At 37.8% G+C, this 22,949-nt stretch overlaps 1 protein-coding gene across 2 annotated transcripts in view; it reads left to right on the top strand.

The window, feature by feature from the left end:
- The window catches only part of cep104 (centrosomal protein 104), a 41,615-nt gene that overhangs the window by 7,366 nt on the left and 11,300 nt on the right, over nt 1-22,949 (top strand). For both annotated transcript variants that reach the window (XM_062999087.1, XM_062999088.1), the window contains 10 exons: nt 424-579; nt 661-867; nt 3,386-3,592; nt 4,678-4,845; nt 10,356-10,529; nt 15,803-15,979; nt 20,160-20,357; nt 20,643-20,735; nt 22,688-22,751; nt 22,863-22,935. In XM_062999087.1, coding sequence (XP_062855157.1) covers nt 424-579; nt 661-867; nt 3,386-3,592; nt 4,678-4,845; nt 10,356-10,529; nt 15,803-15,979; nt 20,160-20,357; nt 20,643-20,735; nt 22,688-22,751; nt 22,863-22,935 — 1,517 coding nt within the window. The remainder of the gene's footprint in view (nt 1-423; nt 580-660; nt 868-3,385; nt 3,593-4,677; nt 4,846-10,355; nt 10,530-15,802; nt 15,980-20,159; nt 20,358-20,642; nt 20,736-22,687; nt 22,752-22,862; nt 22,936-22,949) is intronic.

Raw genomic sequence — 22,949 nt, 5'->3', positions numbered from 1 at the left:
GCTTAATGTGAATACAGAACACATCTGAGGCTATCAGTTCAGAATCTCTCCTGATCTTTAAGATTTTGAGGTCCATGCTAGTGGACTCTACTCATCTCACCTCACTCACTCAATGTTAATTACATGCTTTTCTATGGTTAAAACTGCCTTCTTAACATCTCAAGTTTATTTGTAAGGTGAAGATGTGCTTCCACTCATTGTACAGTACATGCACACACATTTTATGTCATTTCATGTCGCTTTTCCTCTTTAACCTAAACATTCAAATGGGCAATTCTGTCTTTGAATGTTTAATTAATATGTAAATTAGTATTTATCAGTTCAGTTTAAAATCCCAATTTAATAGTAATAATTTCCAAGAAAAACGGGTGTGTGTTTGTCTCTCTGTGTGTTTGTTTGTGTGATATATTTTTGGTGGTGTAGGTAGGGGAGTGTTTGGGCAGGTATGATGTGGAGAAGCACAGTGCCATTGAGAGAGAAGACTATGACACAGCCAAACAGAAGAAAGAGCAGATGGAGTCATACAGGCTTAGAGTATACCAGCAACTAGAGCTACATGATCTGCTTGACATGCATCAGGTTTATTTAAGTTTATTTAATTATAACTTTCACAGAGTGATGAAACAACCTTTCATTGTTCTTTTACTTCTATTGTTACAGATCCAAAGAATGGTAGAAACTGTGTCTGAGTGTAGCATTTATTCTCCAACTGTTCAACAACTGCAACATGATCTCAATGAAACACCAGAGAAGAAGAAGCAGAAGAAGCCTTTGCTAAAAGACAAAGAGATTTCATCTAATACAATAAGCCCTCAACACACACACGCAGCAACTCCTCCCACATCACCTCAGCATTTAAAAACTAATGTAAGTCTTTCAGTAAAAACACATTTTACCTTGCAGACATTATTAACAAAAACTTTTAAAATGACACCCATGTCCCATGTAAAAAAATACTTTATTATAAGTATGGAAAAAAATAGTGGGGTTTTATATTGTCTTCTTCACAGAGCAAACGAGAACTAGGTATCAGCCAAGTTTAAACCCTGATCAGTCCAAAAAGCAGACAGACTTTCAAAAGGACTGTTTCATCCTACAACAAAATATGATGAACTAATAAACTGACCTGAAGTAAATATATTGTATGAAAATGCAAACCCTTATCATTAAAATAAATAAAATCATGTGCACAACCCCCTGCTTTTAGAGCTTTGTTAAGTTTTCCTATAGTCAAATAACAGTATCAAGCTTTCTCTAATGTTTGTGATTAAACAATACAGAGCAAGAAATTTTAATACTTAATCACCTTAGCTTTTCTGTGCTCATTGCTCCTCTTCTGTTAACTCTTTTCTTGCATTTTAACATGATTCCAAAGGCCCTTTAGAGAAAAACAGCCCAAAACTTCATTGACAATGAGATACAAAATTGTTCTTGACTGTGTTTGACATTGAACTTAAACTGATGAATCATGTTTAACTTTGTTTTGTTATGAATGTAACCAAAGTATAAAACATGACGTTAAAATCCTATTAAACAAACAAACATCTTAGGTAATAGCATTATAACCTTAGCTATGGGGATTTGGTAAAATCATATTTGTGAGTGGTGACAATACATAAGTATATCCAGTGGACACAGTAGACATGGAGTTAATATAGTAATACTTTATCCAATTAGGAAGCTATTACAGACAGTTTCTAAAAAAAAATTAAAGTGCACTGATAAATATTCTTTAATTTTTACATTTACCTCCCAAATATCCAGTGCTGCACTCTTGTGTATTGGAGGTGTGTGTAGCCCTGTTTTAATATCTTGTTAAATAACTTTGTCTGTCTTTGGTCCAGTGTGGTGTGAGAGAGACATAGACCTTTCTTTGCCATCTGTTTAAGAGAGAATTATAAAAAATGCTAGTTCTAGCTCCCCTTATTTTGCATTCAGGAGAAGCTGTTCCTATACTACAGAGGTCACTAACAGGCGGACCGCGGTCCGGATCCGGACCCAGAAGCTGTCCCATACGGGCCCGGACCTACAGCCAAAACAGAAAGTTATGATTTGAAACCTGACGGAGCGCTTCTATTTTAACCGGCGCAGCTTTTGTAGTCTTTACGGTAGCGGTTTAGCGGATGGGAAAACGCACAGACCAATCACGTGACACCACTCAGCCAATCAAGTCTGTGCATTCCAGCCGGTAAACACTGCGACTCTACAGTGCAGACAGATGAGAGAGTTAGAGGCGACTTACATGTGAAAAGACGGTGGAAAGAAAAAGAAAGATAGCGAACGTAGAAAAAACGAAGGGAGAGATACAGACGACTGTGCAGGAGAAAGCTGAGAAAAAGACGAGTGAGATAGGAGACAAATGGCGCTCTCCAAAAAAGAAACGTGTACAGCGAAAATACAGCATTTAATCCGTGATGGAGAGACTCATCTCTGTTCTTACTTCCCACTGGAGCACAATTTATTTTTATTTTCTCTTAATTTGATAAGAGAAAGGTTTGATAAGGTGGGGCAGTCCGGGTCCTCTCTGTGTGGAGTTTGCATGTTCTCCCCGTGTCTGTGTGGGTTTACTTCGGGAGCTCCGGTTTCCTCCCACAGTACAAAGACGTGCAAGTGAGGTGAATTGGAGACACTAAATTGTCCATGACAGTGTTTGATATAACTTTGTGACCTGATGAATCTTGTGTAATGAGTAACTACCGTTCCTGTCATGAATGTAACCAAAGTGTAAAACATGACGTTAAAAACCCTAATAAATAAACAAACATCTGATTTGACAGTCAGTTATTGATTACATGCAGATGTTGATACAACTACTAGGCTACTTATATATAACAAATATAGATAGCTCAGTGGTTAAGGTACTGGACCAGTAAACAGAAGGTTGCTGGTTCAAGCCCCGCCACCACCAAGTTGCCACTGTTGGGTCCCTGAGCAAGGCCCTTAACCCTCAGTTGCTCATTGTGTAAGTCGCTTATATATATATATATACTGTATATAGTTAAACATTCCGGACCTTTGCTTCAAGAAATTTTCTCTAACTGGACCTCTTTAAATTTTAGTTGAATACCCCTGCTATACTACATGGAAAAATATTACATGTATACAGGTGTCAGCAGTCACAATGAATTTATATGTTTTAGAAATGGTGATGGAAGATGATAAGTGCACTATAGAAAAACTAAAAAACTAAACAATTTAGTATGAATTAAATACAATAGTTAGATAGCAGAATATAGTGGAAATAAAGGGCTGTTAATTGATGTATGTAAAATAACAAGTAAGGCTAAACTAAACTTGTTGACATATTGACATTTCAGCATCTATCTAAAAACTAGTATAAAGAGTTTATTGCCAGTGCAGAGTTATTGTATATATTTTTTGTCAGGTCAGCTCTTTGCCATATGATGAGAGGCCTCTACCTGCCCTGAGGAAGGAATCAGGAAATCATCCTCAAACTCAGGCTAAACAAACGCCTACTCCATCAGATCCAAATAGCTCATTCAGTCATGCTGTCACTGGAGAACCAGAGCCTCTCTCAGAGAAAGCCCAGAGAGAGGCTCTTTTGCCCATAGAGATCTATGGAGACAGACTGGTGAGTAATTTCAAGTATTTTAATAGCTTATCAGGAATTTACCTAAAATAATAAAAACTAGAATACATCCAGAAATTGAATTATGTTTGTGCCATTGAATCATTGAATTCATGAGTTTACTTTAACAGAGGCCATTTTGCAGGTAAATATCTATATAGTCAGTGATAATAACAGAACTTATTTTATTATTTTAGTTTTTAGTGTCTTTATACTCAGTTGCAAATGCGCTTGCCTGGGCCAGAACCTTTTCATAGAGCTTTGCACAGTTGGAGCAAATATTGTGTTGACAGCATCCAGAACACAAAGTATGTTTAAAAAGTGAGCTGCCTTAGAATCATGGCTGTAACAGGGTAGGGCACCACTGAGGTGACAGGTGTAGCCCCGTGCCTGTGAGAACAGGGAGGATGACCTTAATATGCAGGATGCCTAACCGAGCCAAAACAATACTGTGGCAAAACATGGTGAAAAATTTAGCAAAAAAGTTAAATTATAAATTAAATTACAAAATTGTGCCAAATTAACAGAAGTAAATGAAAGAAACAAACAATCCAAATAAAATCTGCATCCCAAAGTGGAGAGAATAGAATAGACAGTCAAATGCATTTGTAAATCAGGGAGTAAAACATTCCACATGCTTGTATATGCGCCAGTGGCACTGAGGTATTGCTTGTGTCACTGAGGCATGGACATAATACAATGAAAACCCAATATGCCATCAAGCAAAAGCCTAACAAGAATGGCCTTTAAAGGTCTCTCCCAGGTGCAGTGAATGACTGTGGTGGTCTTTTTAATTTGTCTTATTAATCGTAAGTCATCTGCACCTCCATGCCCTCTGCCAGCCATTAATGGCAGGGCAGATCTAAACCCACTGCCAATCTCCAATGTCGAAATAAAGGTAGGAAGGGATTTCAAGATGCAATATCTTGGCAATAAGCCAATTAAAGCAATCCTCTTTTTAAACAAATTGCACTGACTTGCTAACAAATTTCAGGATTAACTTTTATCGGTTGTAGTTATCATCTACGACTGGACTAATTGTTGTTGTAAGAAATATGCTCTAGTTCACCGCTTTTCTTTTTGCTTAGGTGGCTGGTGCGTATTCAAAGACCTGGTCATATAGAGAGGATGCCTTGCTGGCTGTGTACAAGAAACTGGTGGAGGTTTCATCAGAAACCCCTAAAGCTGAACTGAGAAACATGATGAGGGCAGCTGTGTTCCTCTGCAAAAAAGGACTGACTGATAAAGTCTCATCTGTAAGTCACATATCACTCAAGTCTGTATCTTTGTCTTGTCTGTTTTCCATGTGTGGTAGTTAATATCAATGATGATAATAATAACAGCAGAAACCAACAACAACAATAATAATAAAATATATATGGAACCTTTTAGTCAATTGGTAAGCTCCGCTGATAGCAGGAAAACGAGTTGAGAGGGTTGAGAGGTTTTTATAGCTGATTCCAGATTTTTTGCTTTATGAATTAGGGCAGTTATTAGTTATGCAGTTTTAAGTATTATGGGCTTTTTTTAAGTATTGGTAGCTAAATGTGTTAGTAAGTTCACTGTTTTCAGAGAATTTAGTATTTCATGGTAGCAACAATTAGTGTCAAGTTCTGTACTTAAAAGCACCACAAGGTGCTTCACCACTTTATGTACTAGTGCATGAAATCCTTATTAATTTTGACTTTTGTAACTGATAGACACATCAGGCTCTAACTAATATAGACATTTAAAGCACATTTATAGTAAATAAAGTTTGTTTACCACGATTTGTTAATTTCTTTGTAATGAAGAAAATAATTTTCTTATAGAATAAAAACTTAGTAGAGACGAATTGATGAGGTTGATTTTTAGTGCAGTGCAGTATAAGTGATTGAAAGTCACCAAGTTCGTAGTGGTTTTTATGTTTTGCTATTTATGAAAATATTTTTTAATGATATTATACATGATAAATGGTAAAATATACCACATTCTTGCAGTCACCTTCTGGAATGTTGTTCTTAAACTGTTGTATTATTCACTGATGCATATTTGGCAAAGTGGCAAGTCTGGACCTATTCTTTCTTATAAAAGACTTAAAAAAGATAGCTTTTCTTGGGTGCTTGTTTCATGCCCAAGTATATTAACTTAAAACATTTTTTAATATATGCATATACAACATACATTTATATGCAATAGACAAAGTTGATGACTTTATTTAAATACAGGTTTCTCATTTTTCAGCAATGCAACATATATCACTGACCTTTAAAATATTATAAAACTGAAAAGAGGCTGTTTTGCTAAGTATTGATCAATGAATCCTTATTGGTAAGTGTGTTCCCATCCTAATAAATGTGATCTTTATCTTTATTTTAAAAAACCTCTTTAAATTTGCTAAACATTTAGAGAAAGTTTATTTGAAATAGTCAAATGCTAATGACAGTATATTCTGTCATGTTCATGGGGTTGTAGGGGCAACTTTCCTTTAGATGCTTTCACATTGTCACTTTTTTATGTGCTTTTATCTTAGAAAAGGCAACATGACACGTGTTTAAAATGATGGACTTAAGTGAGAAACCAAAGACTGTGTTAACACATTCCTTAAAATTATTTTGCATATAGTAGCATTGTTGTCTGTTAATTTAAAGTTCTAGCCACATTAACCTTTATCAAATATAAGCTTGTGAAGTAATTTTCCATTAAATGTAAAGAAAACACACGCAAACTTGATAACATTAGCAAAAACTGCTAACAGATTTGATAACAGCATTACAAAGGGTGCAAAATACAGGATGATGCCAATGCAAATGTATTTATTTAGCATAAACAGTGGTTTATCAATCATGGATATCATTTTAATAGTGGCTGCCTCCAGGAAGAGGATGTAATAATCCTGTCTGCAATATACACAATGGCTGCTATTGTATAGAGAAAAAGGCAACAAAATACAGAATGTTCCTTGGTCCAGTTTAAACAGTGGGCATTGGAACAGACAATTGGAAGCTATTGGTGCTATCTCTTCTGCAGATAAATTATACACACATTGCCAGCTGTCTACTTGATCTTGGAGAAAACAAGACCCGTGGGACCAGTTTACCTTTTCTTTTGCTCTGATGTCCAGTTCTGATGTCTTCATGCCCATTGTCGGTGCTTTTGTTGGTGGACAGGGATTAGCATGGGTATCTTGACTGACCTGCTGTACATTCCCAGAAGGATTTGATGCACTGTATTGTGTCAGATTCACCTCATCACCAGTAATAGAATCGTTTGCAATTTGAGCTACAGTAGCTCTTCTGTTGGTCCAGACTTGACGTATCATAACCTTCATGTCCTCTCGAATGATGTGTCTATGATATACATTATTTACAGGATACGCACATGAACAACATATACAGGTGAATATATTATTGAATGATATACAGATGGGAGTGCTATAGACTTAATATACAGATTAAGGTGCTATGAACCTACAGATTAAGATGCAGATTAAGATTAAGATGCTATGCGTATTAAGGTGCTATGAACATAATAGACGAATGTATACGGTATAGCTATGAACATAATAGACAGATGTATAGGGTATAGGTGGAAATTATGAACAAATGAGATATGTACAAATGAGGTATGAGGTATGTACAAATGAGATATATGTAATGCAGAAAAGGGTTGTAGTGCACCCTTTACCAGGAGGAGAGATGTGGGGGGTTAACGGGGGACAGAGTTCAGTAAGGAGACAGCTCTGGGGAAAAAGCTGTTCCTCAATCTGCTGGTCTTAGTCCGGAGGCTCCTGAAGCACCTGCCGGAGAGCAAGAGGGCAAACATCATCTTACAGATGTACTGACAGGTCCAGAAGTATGTGAAGTTTGTTTGACACGCTATTCCAAAACTATGAGCATTAACATGAGTTGGTTTATATGTCAGTAATCTCTAGCCCAATTCCTTTTCTTTTAGATTTCAACTATGTTTTTGTACATGTTTGTAATGTATTCATCCAGTTGTCACGTCTGAATAATCCTCTATGGTAAACTTCTGGTATGTGATCCTATACACCTTCAGCTCGGATCAGGGATTCATTTATAACTCTTAAAAAGCAGCACTGAGCAGCTGAACAATGCAGGCCCAGTATTGTAGACATTCCCAAATCCCTCTCCCTAGAGCCATTTAGCTAGGCAAACACTAAACTGACTTCAGTCAGCCTCTGTAACTGCTGTTAATGACAGTTTTGCGTCACGCCATCTCGTAAAACTCTGGGTTTGAAATTTCAACAATGCTTATCTTTACTTCTAACAATTTATCTTTCCAAGTATGAAGTGGCCACAATAGTAAAGTTCAACAAAAATGGGTTTTTGTCTGTACACTCACAAATGGACACATTATTTAACATTTTATAGAATGAGATAAAACATGATTTAGTGGTTTGATTAGATTAGCTTTTATTTAGCCTCAGTAGTAGTAGTAAGGTTGGGCAGTGATGGCTGTTTCACTTAATTATATTGGCAGTTCCATTTAATCATTAAGGGTTTTTTCTTGTGCAGGCATCTATTGTCATGATGAAGGTAGGGGCATTTCTTAAACTGTTGCCACATGGTTAAAAGCTTTTAATTATTTACATTTTTAATGCATGATGTAGCATTAGGAAACGTATTCTTAGGAACTAATGAGCCTAAATGATAAAAATCCCTAGACAATTATTCCACTTTCACCAAGTGGAAGGAGTGGACATGATGCATTTATACAGATTTACACTGCTCCAAAGTCTAATAACAGTGTGCTTTACATCACTTGTGGCTGCTTTCCAATGAGCATGATGATTTTTGTTTTGTGTTGTGTTCAGACTTAATAAAACATCATTAATTAGGTTTATTAAAATGGTAATAAACTGTTTCAAGCAGAGCACTGTTTATTCTTTTCTGTATGTCCTACATCACCTGGTATTCATATTGTCAAATGAAATCAATTCCAGTAGCTTTTTGTGTGTGCTTGTAAAAAAAAAAGATTGGGTGACCATGTACAGTGTATCACAAAAGTGAGTACACCCCTCACATTTCTGCAGATATTTAAGTATATCTTTTCATGGGACAACACTGACAAAATGACACTTTGACACAATGAAAAGTAGTCTGTGTGCAGCTTATATAACAGTGTAAATTTATTCTTCCCTCAAAATAACTCAATATACAGCCATTAATGTCTAAACCACCGGCAACAAAAGTAAGTACACCCCTCAGTGAAAGTTTCTGAAGTGTCAATATTTTGTGTGGCCACCATTATTTCCCAGAACTGCCTTAACTCTCCTGGGCATGGAGTTTACCAGAGCTTCACAGGTTGCCACTGGAATGCTTTTCCACTCCTCCATGACGACATCACGGAGCTGGCGGATATTCGAGACTTTGCGCTCCTCCACCTTCCGCTTGAGGATGCCCCAAAGATGTTCTATTGGGTTTAGGTCTGGAGACATGCTTGGCCAGTCCATCACCTTTACCCTCAGCCTCTTCAATAAAGCAGTGGTCGTCTTAGAGGTGTGTTTGGGGTCATTATCATGCTGGAACACTGCCCTGCGACCCAGTTTCCGGAGGGAGGGGATCATGCTCTGCTTCAGTATTTCACAGTACATATTGGAGTTCATGTGTCCCTCAATGAAATGTAACTCCCCAACACCTGCTGCACTCATGCAGCCCCAGACCATGGCATTCCCACCACCATGCTTGACTGTAGGCATGACACACTTATCTTTGTACTCCTCACCTGATTGCCGCCACACATGCTCGAGACCATCTGAACCAAACAAATTAATCTTGGTCTCATCAGACCATAGGACATGGTTCCAGTAATCCATGTCCTTTGTTGACATGTCTTCAGCAAACTGTTTGCAGGCTTTCTTGTGTAGAGACTTCAGAAGAGGCTTCCTTCTGGGGTGACAGCCATGCAGACCAATTTGATGTAGTGTGCGGCGTATGGTCTGAGCACTGACAGGCTGACCCCCCACCTTTTCATTCTCTGCAGCAATGCTGACAGCACTCCTGCGCCTATCTTTCAAAGACAGCAGTTGGATGTGACGCTGAGCATGTGCACTCAGCTTCTTTGGACGACCAACGTGAGGTCTGTTCTGAGTGGACCCTGCTCTTTTAAAACGCTGGATGATCTTGGCCACTGTGCTGCAGCTCAGTTTCAGGGTGTTGGCAATCTTCTTGTAGCCTTGGCCATCTTCATGTAGCGCAACAATTCGTCTTTTAAGATCCTCAGAGAGTTATTTGCCATGAGGTGCCATGTTGGAACTTTCAGTGACCAGTATGAGAGAGTGTGAGAGCTGTACTACTAAATTGAACACACCTGCTCCCTATGCACACCTGAGACCTAGTAACACTAACAAATCACATGACATTTTGGAGGGAAAATGACAAGCAGTGCTCAATTTGGACATTTAGGGGTGTAGTCTCTTAGGGGTGTACTCACTTTTGTTGCCGGTGGTTTAGACATTAATGGCTGTATATTGAGTTATTTTGAGGGAAGAATAAATTTACACTGTTATATAAGCTGCACACAGACTACTTTTCATTGTGTCATTTTGTCAGTGTTGTCCCATGAAAAGATATACTTAAATATCTGCAGAAATGTGAAGGGTGTACTCACTTTTGTGATACACTGTACTTTTCTGCTTAGTATATTGTAGGTGGTATGGTGGAGCAAGATGTGAGTGCTTTGCTTTGCACTCAATATTCCAGGATGAAGGTAAATAGTACATGTAATGTACAGTTTCACTATATTTAGTTATTATCTTCTCCAGGTATTCCAGACATCACTGAAGCTGCTGAGAATGATTCTGAGTGAGTTCATGTCCTCTCACCAGCTAGGCAGATCTGAAATCAGTTACTGTGTGGAGCAGATCTGGCCAAGCCTTTTCTCCCGTACTGGCGACTCCACACCAAGACTTCGTACACTGGCCATCGCTTTCATACAGGTAACCAACATGTGTGCTCTTACTTGTGCTAGAAGTCATGGAGAATGGTTAAAAAAAGAAGGCCAACATTTTGAAAAGCCTTTTACAATTTTTGGCTTCAGTATCTAAAGGTGCCTACTGCATCTGACAGGGGGTAATGGAGGAAGCGGGTGCAGGATGTTTATTAGGGCAAATAAAAAGATCATTAGTAATAAAAAAAATTGTCTGACTGGATTGTCATAAGCACAAACTGTACAAAACTAGGACACAAGTTAAACACAGAGGTGCAAATATGTTTTTTTCACTTGAAGTAATTCAAACTGTGAGAAATCTGAAATGTGAGATGTGAGATACTGTTAGTAGAACACATTTAATCTATGGTAGCTGTTCTGTCAGGCAGGTAAATAAGAAAGCAGGATGCATTCATGTAAGATTAACCAATTTTCATTAGGGCCAATAAAAGATCATTGTCAGAACGCATGGCAGAGAGGGTTACCACGGTCACATCCGTAATCAAACTCCAGAAAACAAGGCATGCATGATACATGGTACAGCAATGCAGAGAATTGCAGGGTTTAATTCTACATTATTTCACCTGTAACAAAGAACAGACATGGGAAAATTACTAACTAATTAAGGCAGAACAACAAAAGCAGAAACACAAAACACAGGGGGTGTGCTTAGCATGTAATGTTCTGAAGTAATAATAAAAAGTTGAAGTTTAAATTGTTGGGCTTTTATTGACAGTAACCCTCAAGTGCTGGGCTTAGTTGTAGGCGTTTTGCCAATGGAATCAAATAAATATCATTCAATATGAGACTGGCAGAGGTTAAAGCACAATGAATATATAGAGTTTGAATCTCAGCTCTGCTACCGGTCGGCTGGACGCTCCCTAGCAGTTACAATTAGCAGTGCCTAAGGACACAAGGTGCCTGTACCTAAGTGGAGGAACGCAGAGATCAGTGTGTGACTTCCGTGAAATCTACCGAAGTATGGGTAAATAAGAATGGGTCGGTGGAGTGTGCACTCGTTGAAGGGCTTCCCAACAGCGGAAGACTAACTGGCAATGCTAGTTACCTCACTTTTTTCCAGCTACTCCTACATATAGAGTTGCCATAGCACATCTGATCCACATACCTGACTTGGCACAGTTTTTTATGCTGGATGCCTATCCTAATGCAACCATCCTATTTCTATTCAAGGTTTTGACCACCACTGAGAGCACAGCAGTGTGCCTCCCAATGGCTAGGCTGTTTCAGCCATCCCCTAGTGTTTGGTAAATGCTGTAGGTTAGAAATGCCATTGAAAGCCGCTCAGGTGGCGCAGCGGTAAAACACACGCTGTTTACCAGAGCTGAGATCTTGAATACATTGTATCGAATCTCGGCTCTGCCTTGCCGGCTGAGGCTGAGTGGCTACATGAACAACGATTGGCCTCAGATAAGGGGCGGGGACTAAAGCCGGATGGGGACTCTCTCTCAGACTAGTGCGATTACGACCTTTGCTGGCTGGTTGGTGGCGCCTGCACAGAGATGAGGAAGGAGTGCGGTAGGGGGTGTGGCCCTCCGTGCACAGCGCTGTACTGCACTGCGCTCGTCAAGTGTGGGTGATAAGATGTTCGATTGCTGTGCACGTTTCGGAGGGGGCATGGAGCAGCCTCATCCTCTTCAATCAGGAGCAGGGACCAGCATTAGTAAAAGGATGGAGAAAAAAAAAAAAAAAGAAATGCCATTGAATACATTTCCAACCTCTTAGACACGAATTAAGATCAGAGCTAGAGAGCTCATTTTTGAGACTCCCCTTTTTTTTTAATAAATATGGAGCAATGACAGCATGTTAAACCCTTTGTCTGTAGATTTGTGTGTAACTTCATCTGTTTACAATAATTATTTGGATATTTTGCATCATGTTTTAGGACAATGGTTCAAGCCCCACCACTGCTAGGTTGCCACTGTTGGGCCCTTGAACAAGGTCTTTAACTCTCAATTGCTTAGACTGTGTACTGTAAGTCGCTTTGGATAAAAGCGTCTGCTAAACGCTGAAAATGTAGAAGTTAAGGTACAGGACTATTAATCGAAAGGTCACTGGTTCAAGTCCCACCACTGCTAGGTTGCCACTGTTGGGCTCTTGAGCAAAGCCCTTAACCCTCAATTGCATAGACTGCTTTGAATAAAAGCGTCTGCTAAATGACAAAAATTTAAATGTAGTATAAAGGTAAGACTGAAATACACTACAAGACTAATGTATACAGGAAGAGCTTTAATATACTGACTATGGTATCTTAAATTCTGTCAGCTTTCTGGCACTCAGGTGGCACAGGTGGTTTTATTGGCTGGTTGAGTATTTACACACACATGTTCGACTATGTCTAAAGAGGGCCTAGCCACTGGGAAGTGCACTTATTAACGCGCTCGTCAGGGCCAGTCCAGCAGAACTGGTAAATTAGGTAGAAATGTAGCGTGAGACTGTGATTTCTGACCTAAACCAGTTCGTTTGCCAGTATTTTGGCGTATGTGCTCATGCCTGCTGAGTGTATGAGAGAACTTTTTCCCTATCTCAGAGTGTTGGCCAGTAGTCCCTGTCTGACTCATAGCTTGTCTTTATGTCGACGCAGCTCTTAGATCATACAGCCTTACTGGTCTGCCACATCACCTCTGTAATTAAATCAGCCAAAAATCCAACATGTGAATGGAGCTTTTGTTGGATTTTTGATGGCATCCAAATCCAATTCCCTAATGTTGCCTCAGCTTACATAGACCTGTGATTTACCAGAGACGTAATGAAGCACAAATTCTGACCAGTAATGACATTACTATAAAGCAGGGGTGTCAAACTCACGGCCCGCGGGCCAGATCCGGCCCGCCACGGGAGGTTTAACGACTGTATGATTGTTGTGATGGTTCGAGTCGTTACAGAGATGCGCTTATAATTTAACGGGACACCTGCGCCTTTAAGAGACAACCGTGACATCGTAGTCATGGCAACTAACTTTAACCTTCGCTAAGAAGCCATGTGACTTTTACGACAAAGAGAACGCGAAGTAGCGTAGTCAGTAATGTAAACAATAATAAATAAATACAAATCATTATCTTTCAGTATAATACCAAAGCATCGTATGTAAGTAGTGGCGTTTATATTCTCAGTTGTTAGTAAATGTTTAGTGAGTTAAAAATTTACCGTAATTAAATACTGTTGTTACGTTACTATAGCAATTAGTATCTTTACACAACATTTTTACTCGTTAGCGTTATTTTACGTTTGGTTAAATCTCATATTGTACCAGATGTAACACTTGACTACAGCTGTGTGCCTTTACTGTATTAAGTTCTTTATTGTTTTTATTGTTTGTATTTTTAATTCATTTTGATGCACACAGTGTATCACACAGCTGGGGAGCAAATAAACCGACTGTATTCTGAAGGGAGCTGTCTGTCTGTCTGTCTGTCTGTCTGTCTAGCTGAGAAAGGGGGATAAACTATTAGTGAGGGCAGAATGATTGTCTTAAAAATACACTGTAAAATCCTAAACAAACTGCATCTTTCAAAATGCATGCTGATTTTGTGACCTGCAAAGTGACACAGCCTGCCAGTAGATGATGTTACACATATTTACACATGATCCTAAAATGTACAAGAAGATAATTAAGAAAATTAAGCATAAGGAGGAAATTTAATGAAAATGAAAACAAGTTTGTGCTTCAGGAAGAGAAACCGGTGCGTCTTTTGTGTTATGAGGCCGTGTCTGTGGTAAAGTAGGACAATATAAATGCAGAATTCGGCCTCCAAGAAAAACAACAGACTGCAATCACAGCAGGATACGTTACAATCGGCCCTTTGAGGGCCACTATAATGCTGATGTGGCCCTCGGTGAAAATGAGTTTGACACCCCTGCTATAAAGCATAAAACTTTATGTACCAACTATGAATGTACCACATTAATTCTGACTAGAATTTTTCAGTGTAGATTTAATTTCTTCATTATAGAGCTTTGTAGAGCTGTTGATACTCATTCATTTCTTTTGCACATCATATGATTAGTGTAGGGTTATTAAGGTAATAATAACTAAAACACAAAATTCATTATACCAAAATAAAATAATGAATGTGTTTTGGGATTAAGTAAATTCATCTCTAAACCAACATTTACTACAGACTTAATAACATTTTAATGTTTTCACTGACAAACACGTCAGCAACAGCAATTTTATGTTGTTAATGCATTGTACAAAATTTTACAACATTCGAGAAACAGGGTTTGTATAAAGGTTCAGTGATGTTTAAATGTGCTAAGCAAGAGTGGGGAACACTAATACTATTTGCAGCACCCAGGATAATATGGGCCCACCTCATTACCCAGTGGTTTCATTTGGTCCTGTAATATTGCCTCATTATTACCTATAATCATTCTCAGCACTGCAGTGACACTGATATAGTGGTGGTGTATTAGTGTGTATTGTGCACGTATGAGTGGATAAGACACAGCAATGCTGCTGGACTTTTTAAACACCTCACTGTCACTGCTGGACTGAGAATAGTCCACCAACCAAAAATAACCAGCCAACAGTGCCCCGTGGGCAGCGTCCTATGACCGCTGATGAAAGTCTAGAAGAAGACCAACTCAAACAGCAGCAATAGATGAGCGATCGTCTCTGACTTTACATCTACAGGGTGGACTAACTAGGTAGGAGTATCTAATAGAGTGGACAGTGAGTGGACATGGTATTTAAAAACTCCAGCAGCACTGCTGTGTCTGATCCACTCATACCAGCACAACAAACACTAACACACCACCACCATGTCATTGTCACTGCAGTGCTGAGAATGATCCACCATCTAAATAATACCTGCTCTGTGGTGGTCCTGTGGGGGTCCTAACCATTAAAGAACAGGGTGAAAGCAGGCTCAAAAGGTATGTTGAGAAACAGATGGACTATGGAGCTGATAAAATGGACAGTGAGTGTAGAAACTAGGAGGTGGTTTTAATGTTATGGCTGATCACTGTATATGTATATAAGTTTAAATTTGAATTTAATAATAATAATGACTGTCTATTCTTGTCAGCGAGTTTTGAAGTTCATTCCATGAGTACATGCTATCCCAATGGTTTTATCACTAAAATGTAGTTGAATGCTTTTCAATAATTGCAGTGCTTGTAATAGCCACAAAAGAGGGAGGTGAATTTTATATTAATGTCTATGGTTTTGAAATAGGATGGCCAACAAACTCATGGTCATGTAGCAGGTATGTCTGTCCAATTTTTATTTTCTTAGGTGTCATTTTCTTTCTTCATTTGCAGGAGATGGCATTATATAAGGAAGTACGTGCCCTGCAGCTGGTGCCCACTGAGCTAGTAAAGCCCATAAAGAGCAGCATGCCTGTACGTTTGACCCTCAGCACGCTTGAATTGCAGGACACACTTTTACAACAGCTTGGAACCAATGACTCTGGCTTCACCCTTGACAACATCATGCGGGTACAGACGTTACTTACTTACTTTTATTTGATGTAAAAATGACCTCACCTAGGCCGTGTCCCAAATGACTCGCCTGAACCTCTTGTAAACTTTTAGCTCATTTCATCTTCTGCTGCCTTGATTATTACTTAAACATGCTACATCATAGTGTAAAAGCTAGAAATGCAATTCACAGACATAAATGTGCTACTAAGGCTTTCACTATTTGAGTTTTTAGACCAACCCAAAGACCTTTTTGAAAATTAATTAAAATTCAAACACTGAAGTCTCTTATTAACAAAAGTTGACACTTTATTCAGTACTTTGTAGAAGTTTCTATGGCAGCAATAACAGCCGTGTATTTGAGCTGCCATCTTCAGGTCTCTTCAGAGATGTTAAATTGGGCTTAAGTCTGGGCTTTGGCTGGGTCAACTAAGGACTTTCTGAGACTAGTCCCAAAGGTACTCCAAGGCAACACTGGCTGCATTTATCGGTTCCTCTGTCTTCTTTTCCCTGCCTCTAAGAAGAACCCCAGTAGCACAATGTGTCTAAGTATATATACTGTACATTAATCTCACTTTATTTTAAGTACATTTGGCATGCTAGTTTTTAAAGCTATCACTTACTGTATGCTCATCCAGTTTGCAACCACAGAGATATGAAAAGGCAGTATGTTTCATTAGTAAATTTTGCAGAAGGGATTAACCAAGCAGTTTAGTACAGTTGTAGGAGGAACAGAGAAAACCAAAACTTCAGTAAAATAAGTGCTAGGTTAGCTTACACAAAAAGAACACTTAGGATATGTTCCTCAAAAATTGTACACGTTATTTGATACACAAGCATTTTGAGTGTCAACTAAATAAATGTTTAATATTAAAACAAACCTAATTAGCTCTTTCACAAAGGTCCTACAAGTGGGTGTTATGTGTTTATAGTTAAAACAATAATCTATAATTACCTACTAAAGCATAAAGTGAAGCCCCGCACCTGAAATAACTAAAATAAAGAAAAATAAAACTGGTGACCAAAATAAAAAAAAGTAAAAAAGTGGATAGAAAACGGAAAGTGCAAAACTGATTGTCACAATGTGAGAGGCTGGTCCGCTGTCCGTGACAACCAAGTTTTTGGGGGTTTGTATATGAACATACACAAAATGTATATATTTACGATCACAAATATATGTTTAAAAACCTGTATTTCCTAAAAAAAAAAACCAAAAAAACAGGTAAGAAAAAATTTAGACACCACAATTAAAAACAAAGCCGTAATTGGCCAATTTAAGATATAAATCCATATTGCTACGGGTGTAGCATACAGGAAACTAAAAATATAATCACAAATGGCATATTTGAATTAGTAATGATCATAATCTAAAAGTATGGTTTTTATCATAAGAAGTCATGCTGGAAAATAACTCTGGAAATGCTGGAAATGCTTTTGCAGTTGAGGAAGCAATCGATGTCTCCTAGTTATTTGGTCAGAATATCTGTCAGAATAAGGCATCTCAGTAGGCAGCATTTTAATGTATCTAAGAATTTAGACAGCCTTCTTCTCTGAAATGTGCATAGGATTTGATCACAAGCTGAAATTGTTATGAAATAGGATAACAAAAGATATGTTCGAGGTTTTAAAAATAATTTAGGGTGTTTTTTAATTATTATTTTTTATTATTAATAGGATAGTGGTAGCTCAGCAGTTAAGGTACTGGACTAGTAAGCCTTTTAAGCAAAACCCAAAACCTTTAATTGCTTGGATTGTATTAAGTCACAATTCTAAGTCACTTTGTACAAAAGCATCTACTAAATGATTTCAACTAACTAATTTTTTTTTTTTGCAGAAGACTCTTATATATTAAGTCTTTCTTCATGTATGACAGTGTTCAGAATAGTTTCAAAGGAATTAGCTTAAAACAGAGATATTTTGTATAAAGAGCATGTTGTGCTGATGACAGGCTCTTTAGCCCTGGGCTACTCAGGTAAGGCAGCACTGCTGGTCTCATACATATTAAGACCCAATCCTTCAGCAACTTATATTGTGGAACTCTGCTCTGGGCTGTGTGTAAACCATCCAAGCATCGAAAGGAAGTCTTTCTGTATTTATTCCCTTTTTTCCTTTTTCTTTTCATGGTCTTCTTTCCATATTATCTCCTTTTATTGCCCTCCTCTTTACCCAAATTCTGTCTGACTAAGGTTGTAGCTTGTCCTCTGTTTGAGTTACTTTGTGTGTGTTAAGCACCTGTGCAACCTTAGGAATGTTTGGTGGGCAAACGCCAGGTTCTGCCGCTACAATAGCTGTTGAATTTTCACACTTAACTGTCATCAGCATTTGAAGTTTGTGTAATAACTCTAGCTTGTATGTAAATCTGTTGCTAGCAAAGATAACTGTAGCCTTTGATCTGTAGCAAAGGATAATGTAACAGTAGTCTATTTTAGATTCCATGTTAGTGTCTTTTACACAGAAGCACAAGTTACTTTGAGTAATGGATATATTGTGATAGGAGCTCAGAGATAACTGTCTGAAATATGGTTAGGCAATAGTAAGGCCTGTTCAGACACGTGTTCTTTTTACTCAATTAAAAAATGTTTACATTTGTTTTTAGCAGTGAATTCTATTTTGACTTATATGATTATTTCAGAAAGTATTTTTAAAAAATATTTATTTATTCATGCGTTCTGGTGCAGCCACACAGAAAGTCTTGTCGAAAGGGGGTCGCATTGGGTTACAGAAAGGGGTCCACGCTGATAAATACCTCCCTCCTTCCACTCGTTTCCTGGGAGATGAGCTGCTGCGTCGAGCAGAGACGCGATTAGGTTTCCTGTAATTAAAATGAGAGGAAGAGAGACAGGTTGCTTATGAATAGCATCAGTGTATGGGAAAATAAAGAGCAAGTGTGGGAACAAGAGAGATAAAGGAAGAATAGGACATACTGAGCTAAGTCATTTTTCTAAACAAAATTATGAACGAACTGGTCAATCAGGCAATGTTTTATTTAACCTGTGCACTGAAAGTTTTGCATGTGTGTAATAAACATGCACAATGCATACCTGCTTTAAATGTAACATGTAACGTATCATATTTTGTTGTCATGTGTTTTGTGATTCATGGCTGTTTCAATGCAAACTAAACTGTGTAGTGCTTGTAGTTTGATTTACCATACATAAAAGTCTTTTAACTGTGGATTTCATGTGTAAAAAAAAGGATAGTTACTAATCTGATGCACATTTTTGACCATGGCTAAAACTATTTTAGCAAGAAGGAGACTGTGAAAAAGGTGAAAATCTACACAATAAATTGATATTTCAAAATTGACAACATTTAAGAAATGTCAGAAGACAAAATAATGGAGACACAAATGTCATCTATCCATGTATTTTTGTTCTTAGTCGCATATTTTGGTTCAGTTCTACCTGCCTTCTGACTGGTTGCTGAAGGTATTATTGTTCATCATTTTAGTCCTCTTTGGTTAAATTTGGTCCATAATTCTGCAAAAAATGAATCTGGATGTTTGCAATGGAATTATTTTAACAATTTGTTATGTGTATTGTTGTATATTTGTTCCCCCACTGTATGTAAAAGCATATAGGTCTGTTATGTACAATGTGAAAGCAAATAGGTTGAGGAATTGCTTACTGTTATTATTACTGTTATAGTGAAATTAACATTGTTCCACTTGTTGCAGCAGTATTTAGTCAGAAAACAGATTTGAGTGGCACAGCGGTAAAACACGCTAGCACACCAGAGCGGGGTCAGCTCCGGTGGAGAGGAAGCATAACGCAATTTGGTAAAAACTGGACGCGCTAAAAATCGTGAGAAAAATGGGAAAAATGCATAAAAAAAGATTTGTAAAAGCAGTAATTTGTAAGTCTTTTGTGGTGGAAATTTTACCTCAAATAAGAACACTACTAAAGCTACTTAGTTCCTCATTATAAACTACTCAGTTCTCATTATAGCCTTGCCCACATACATGACTAAGAAGAAGTGAGAAGCGAAACTTTTGCAAACCTTAACTCAACTCGTTGGCTACTTTGTTAATTGTGCATCAATGGTCAAACAGAGTTCTTTAAAATTTTAGTTGAAAGGTTAGTCATAAGAAGTATATATTTAGTAAAATACTAAAATTTAATTTACTGATAGAATATACGTGTGATTAAAAAAAGTGTAATAAAAGTAAATGAACAAGCACAATTTTATGTGGGTTTAGTTTCTAGTTGGTGCACTGGACCACTCCGCAGCATCGGTGCGTGAACTGGCTGTTCGTGTTGTGCAGACCATGTATCGCCACCATGGTAAATCTGTACTCAGCTACCTGCCACCCAGTGATGCCAGCACTCGTAAAAATGTCCTCTACAAAAACCTTTTTGACTCTTTTATCAAGATGGAAGAAAGACTGGACTCAGAGGTAAAGCCATCATTTAATGCCTGTTCCAATGTGTCATTTACACATGACTTTGCACTATGTTTAGCGGTGAATTATAGATGGAGATGTTAGGTTTGTATCTTGTTGTAAATTAATGTACCAAAGGAATGTCAAAATAATTAACAGTGTGACACTGTCTATAATGCTTTACAACTGAGATGACCATGCCAGGCCAATGTAATTTGTCCAAACATAAACTCTTTATCTATGTTTCCTTCTCTCTCCCTATCTTTTTTGTCCTCTTTTATTTTTCTTCTTTTTTCTTAGGTGCTGAGCAAAGAAGTGCAGAAACAGGAAGAGAACGAAAAACAAGAAACATGGGGTTTGCAGGAGCAACATATTGTTTCCAAAGAGATCAGTGTGAGCTAGCTAATTTACCAATCATGAGCTCATTGTTCACAGAACTTTATATTGTCTGTTTTAACACAGAAGAAAACAAGGTCATCACCTCAGCACTAGCACCTACTGTGTACTAGTGTACAAATGAGGCTGAATTTAAGAAGCCAATATATGGTCAAAATATATTTTTTTTGTTAAAGCTGTATTTTTAACCTTGTGGCAGAAAATTTACAGTGCAAAAAAAAAAAAAAACTAACCACATTTTATTGTTTCCATTAATGTTTTCAAACCAAAAAAATTGCTGAAAATGTGTGGCACATTAATATTCAAATATAATCTAGTCATTATTGGCTTTTTGTATAGCAATAATCTATAATGCTATAGCTTTAAAATAGTTTAGTAGACATCTAGACCAATAACATTACTGTATATGTATCATACAAAGAAATATGCAACTCTCAACTGAGCTGAAAGAAAAAATATGTTTGAAATTTCAAAAAACAGCATTTATTAGATATAATGTGTGTACATTTTATTTTATGTTTTATGACAAACATCTCAAAGTCACTTATTGACCCGTTATGTGATTTGCGAATGCTGTCTGAATCTGGTGTAGCTATAGAGACGTTTGTAAATCCTCTAACCTTTAAGCTACTCATTGTAGAGATGCCGTTGCTTGTTACATAAAGTTTCCAAAATACACTAAACTGAACAAACAAGAGAAGCAGAGTCTGGAATATGCATTTATTGTGAGGAATGAGATGTTTTGTATAAATTACCAGTGGGTACTTGGGTGGCACAGTGGTAAATTATGTAGTCACTTGTAATCTCACGGTTGGACTACTGCAACTCCCTCCTGGCAGGTGCTCCTATGTCCAGTATTAAACCCCTGCAATTCATCCAAAATGCAGCTGCTCACCTGGTTTTCAACCAACCTAAACTGTGCCACATCACCCCATTGCTGCGTTCTCTTCACTGGCTTCCTGTGGCTGCACGCATTCAGTTTAAAACGCTGATGCTCCACTACAAAGCTAAAAATGGACCAGCCCCAAGCTACCTTCGAGGTCTAATAAAACCGCGCTCTGTACCACGCAACCTCCGAGCCACTAGTCTCTCTTGACTTAAACGTCCACCCAGAACTCAAGGAAGACACGCATCAAGGCTTCTCTGTACTTGCACCCAAGTGGTGGAACAATCTTCCTCTGTCTGTCCGAACATCGGAGTCTCTCGCTTCAAAAGACGATTCACCTCTTTACAAAGCACTTATGCTGACATGTACTTTCTTACTTTCTTAAAAAAAAAAAAAAAAAAAAAAAAAAAAAAAAACTTTGGTTGTAACAGGGTTTCAGCATATTTGTAGTGTACGTTGTCTACCTAAACTAGGTAATGATTACTATGGGAGCACTTCTGTAAGTCGATCTGGATAAGAGCGTCTGCCAAATGTCGAATATGTAAATGTTGTTGAATGGGGCGGGTTGGCTGGGGGTTGTCCGGAGTGTGATACTGCATTGTGCTCAGTAATTCCAGGGAATGAAATGAAAAAATAAATCACCAATTTAAATGAGTAGTTTCTTTAATCAATGTTATTTTACAGCAGCATTGTGTAAGATTTATGGATTACTTTTTGGTAGAAAATGTGTTGTAAGCAACTCAAAAAGAAGATTTTACTATGCCACATATTGATCGAAGGGTCCATACACATTCAAGAACCATTCAAGTATTCAGGAAATGATGAAGAATGTGATAAGGATGTCATTATCTGTTGCTTTTATCACATCTTAGATGTGTGTTTTACAGCACTTCTACAATACTGTGTTGTTCCAGTATACAAATGACTAGATGAAAGATTAAGCTTTTTTTAAGCTCACTGAAACTTAGCCGAAAGAAGACATTGATCTCACGTGTACTGTAGTTGTAATGTAATATGCCTGCACTTAAGGTTTTCTTAAAACCAACTCTTATTGTTTATAAAGGTAAAGGAAAAACGAAGAAAAAACACATCACCCGAGAGAAAAGCTGACAAGGCACGTAAACAAGGTGTGTAGATTTTTTATCGTGCTAGTTGTTTTGATTTTCTGTACTTACAACTTCTTTTTTTATCCCAGTGCATAAATATATGAGGGCGTAAATTACTACCTTTTTGTACAGATGTTAAAAAGGGAACATATTCCATCTCTACTGATGCAAAAGGAAGCCAGTCCATGCCAGACTACCTAGACAAGTAAGCACCTGTAA

The sequence above is a fragment of the Trichomycterus rosablanca genome, chromosome 7 (genome assembly GCF_030014385.1).
Source record: "Trichomycterus rosablanca isolate fTriRos1 chromosome 7, fTriRos1.hap1, whole genome shotgun sequence".
Taxonomy (NCBI): domain Eukaryota; kingdom Metazoa; phylum Chordata; class Actinopteri; order Siluriformes; family Trichomycteridae; genus Trichomycterus; species Trichomycterus rosablanca.
The sequence above is the reverse complement of the archived record's forward strand: the minus strand, read 5'-3'. Positions and strand labels throughout refer to the sequence as shown.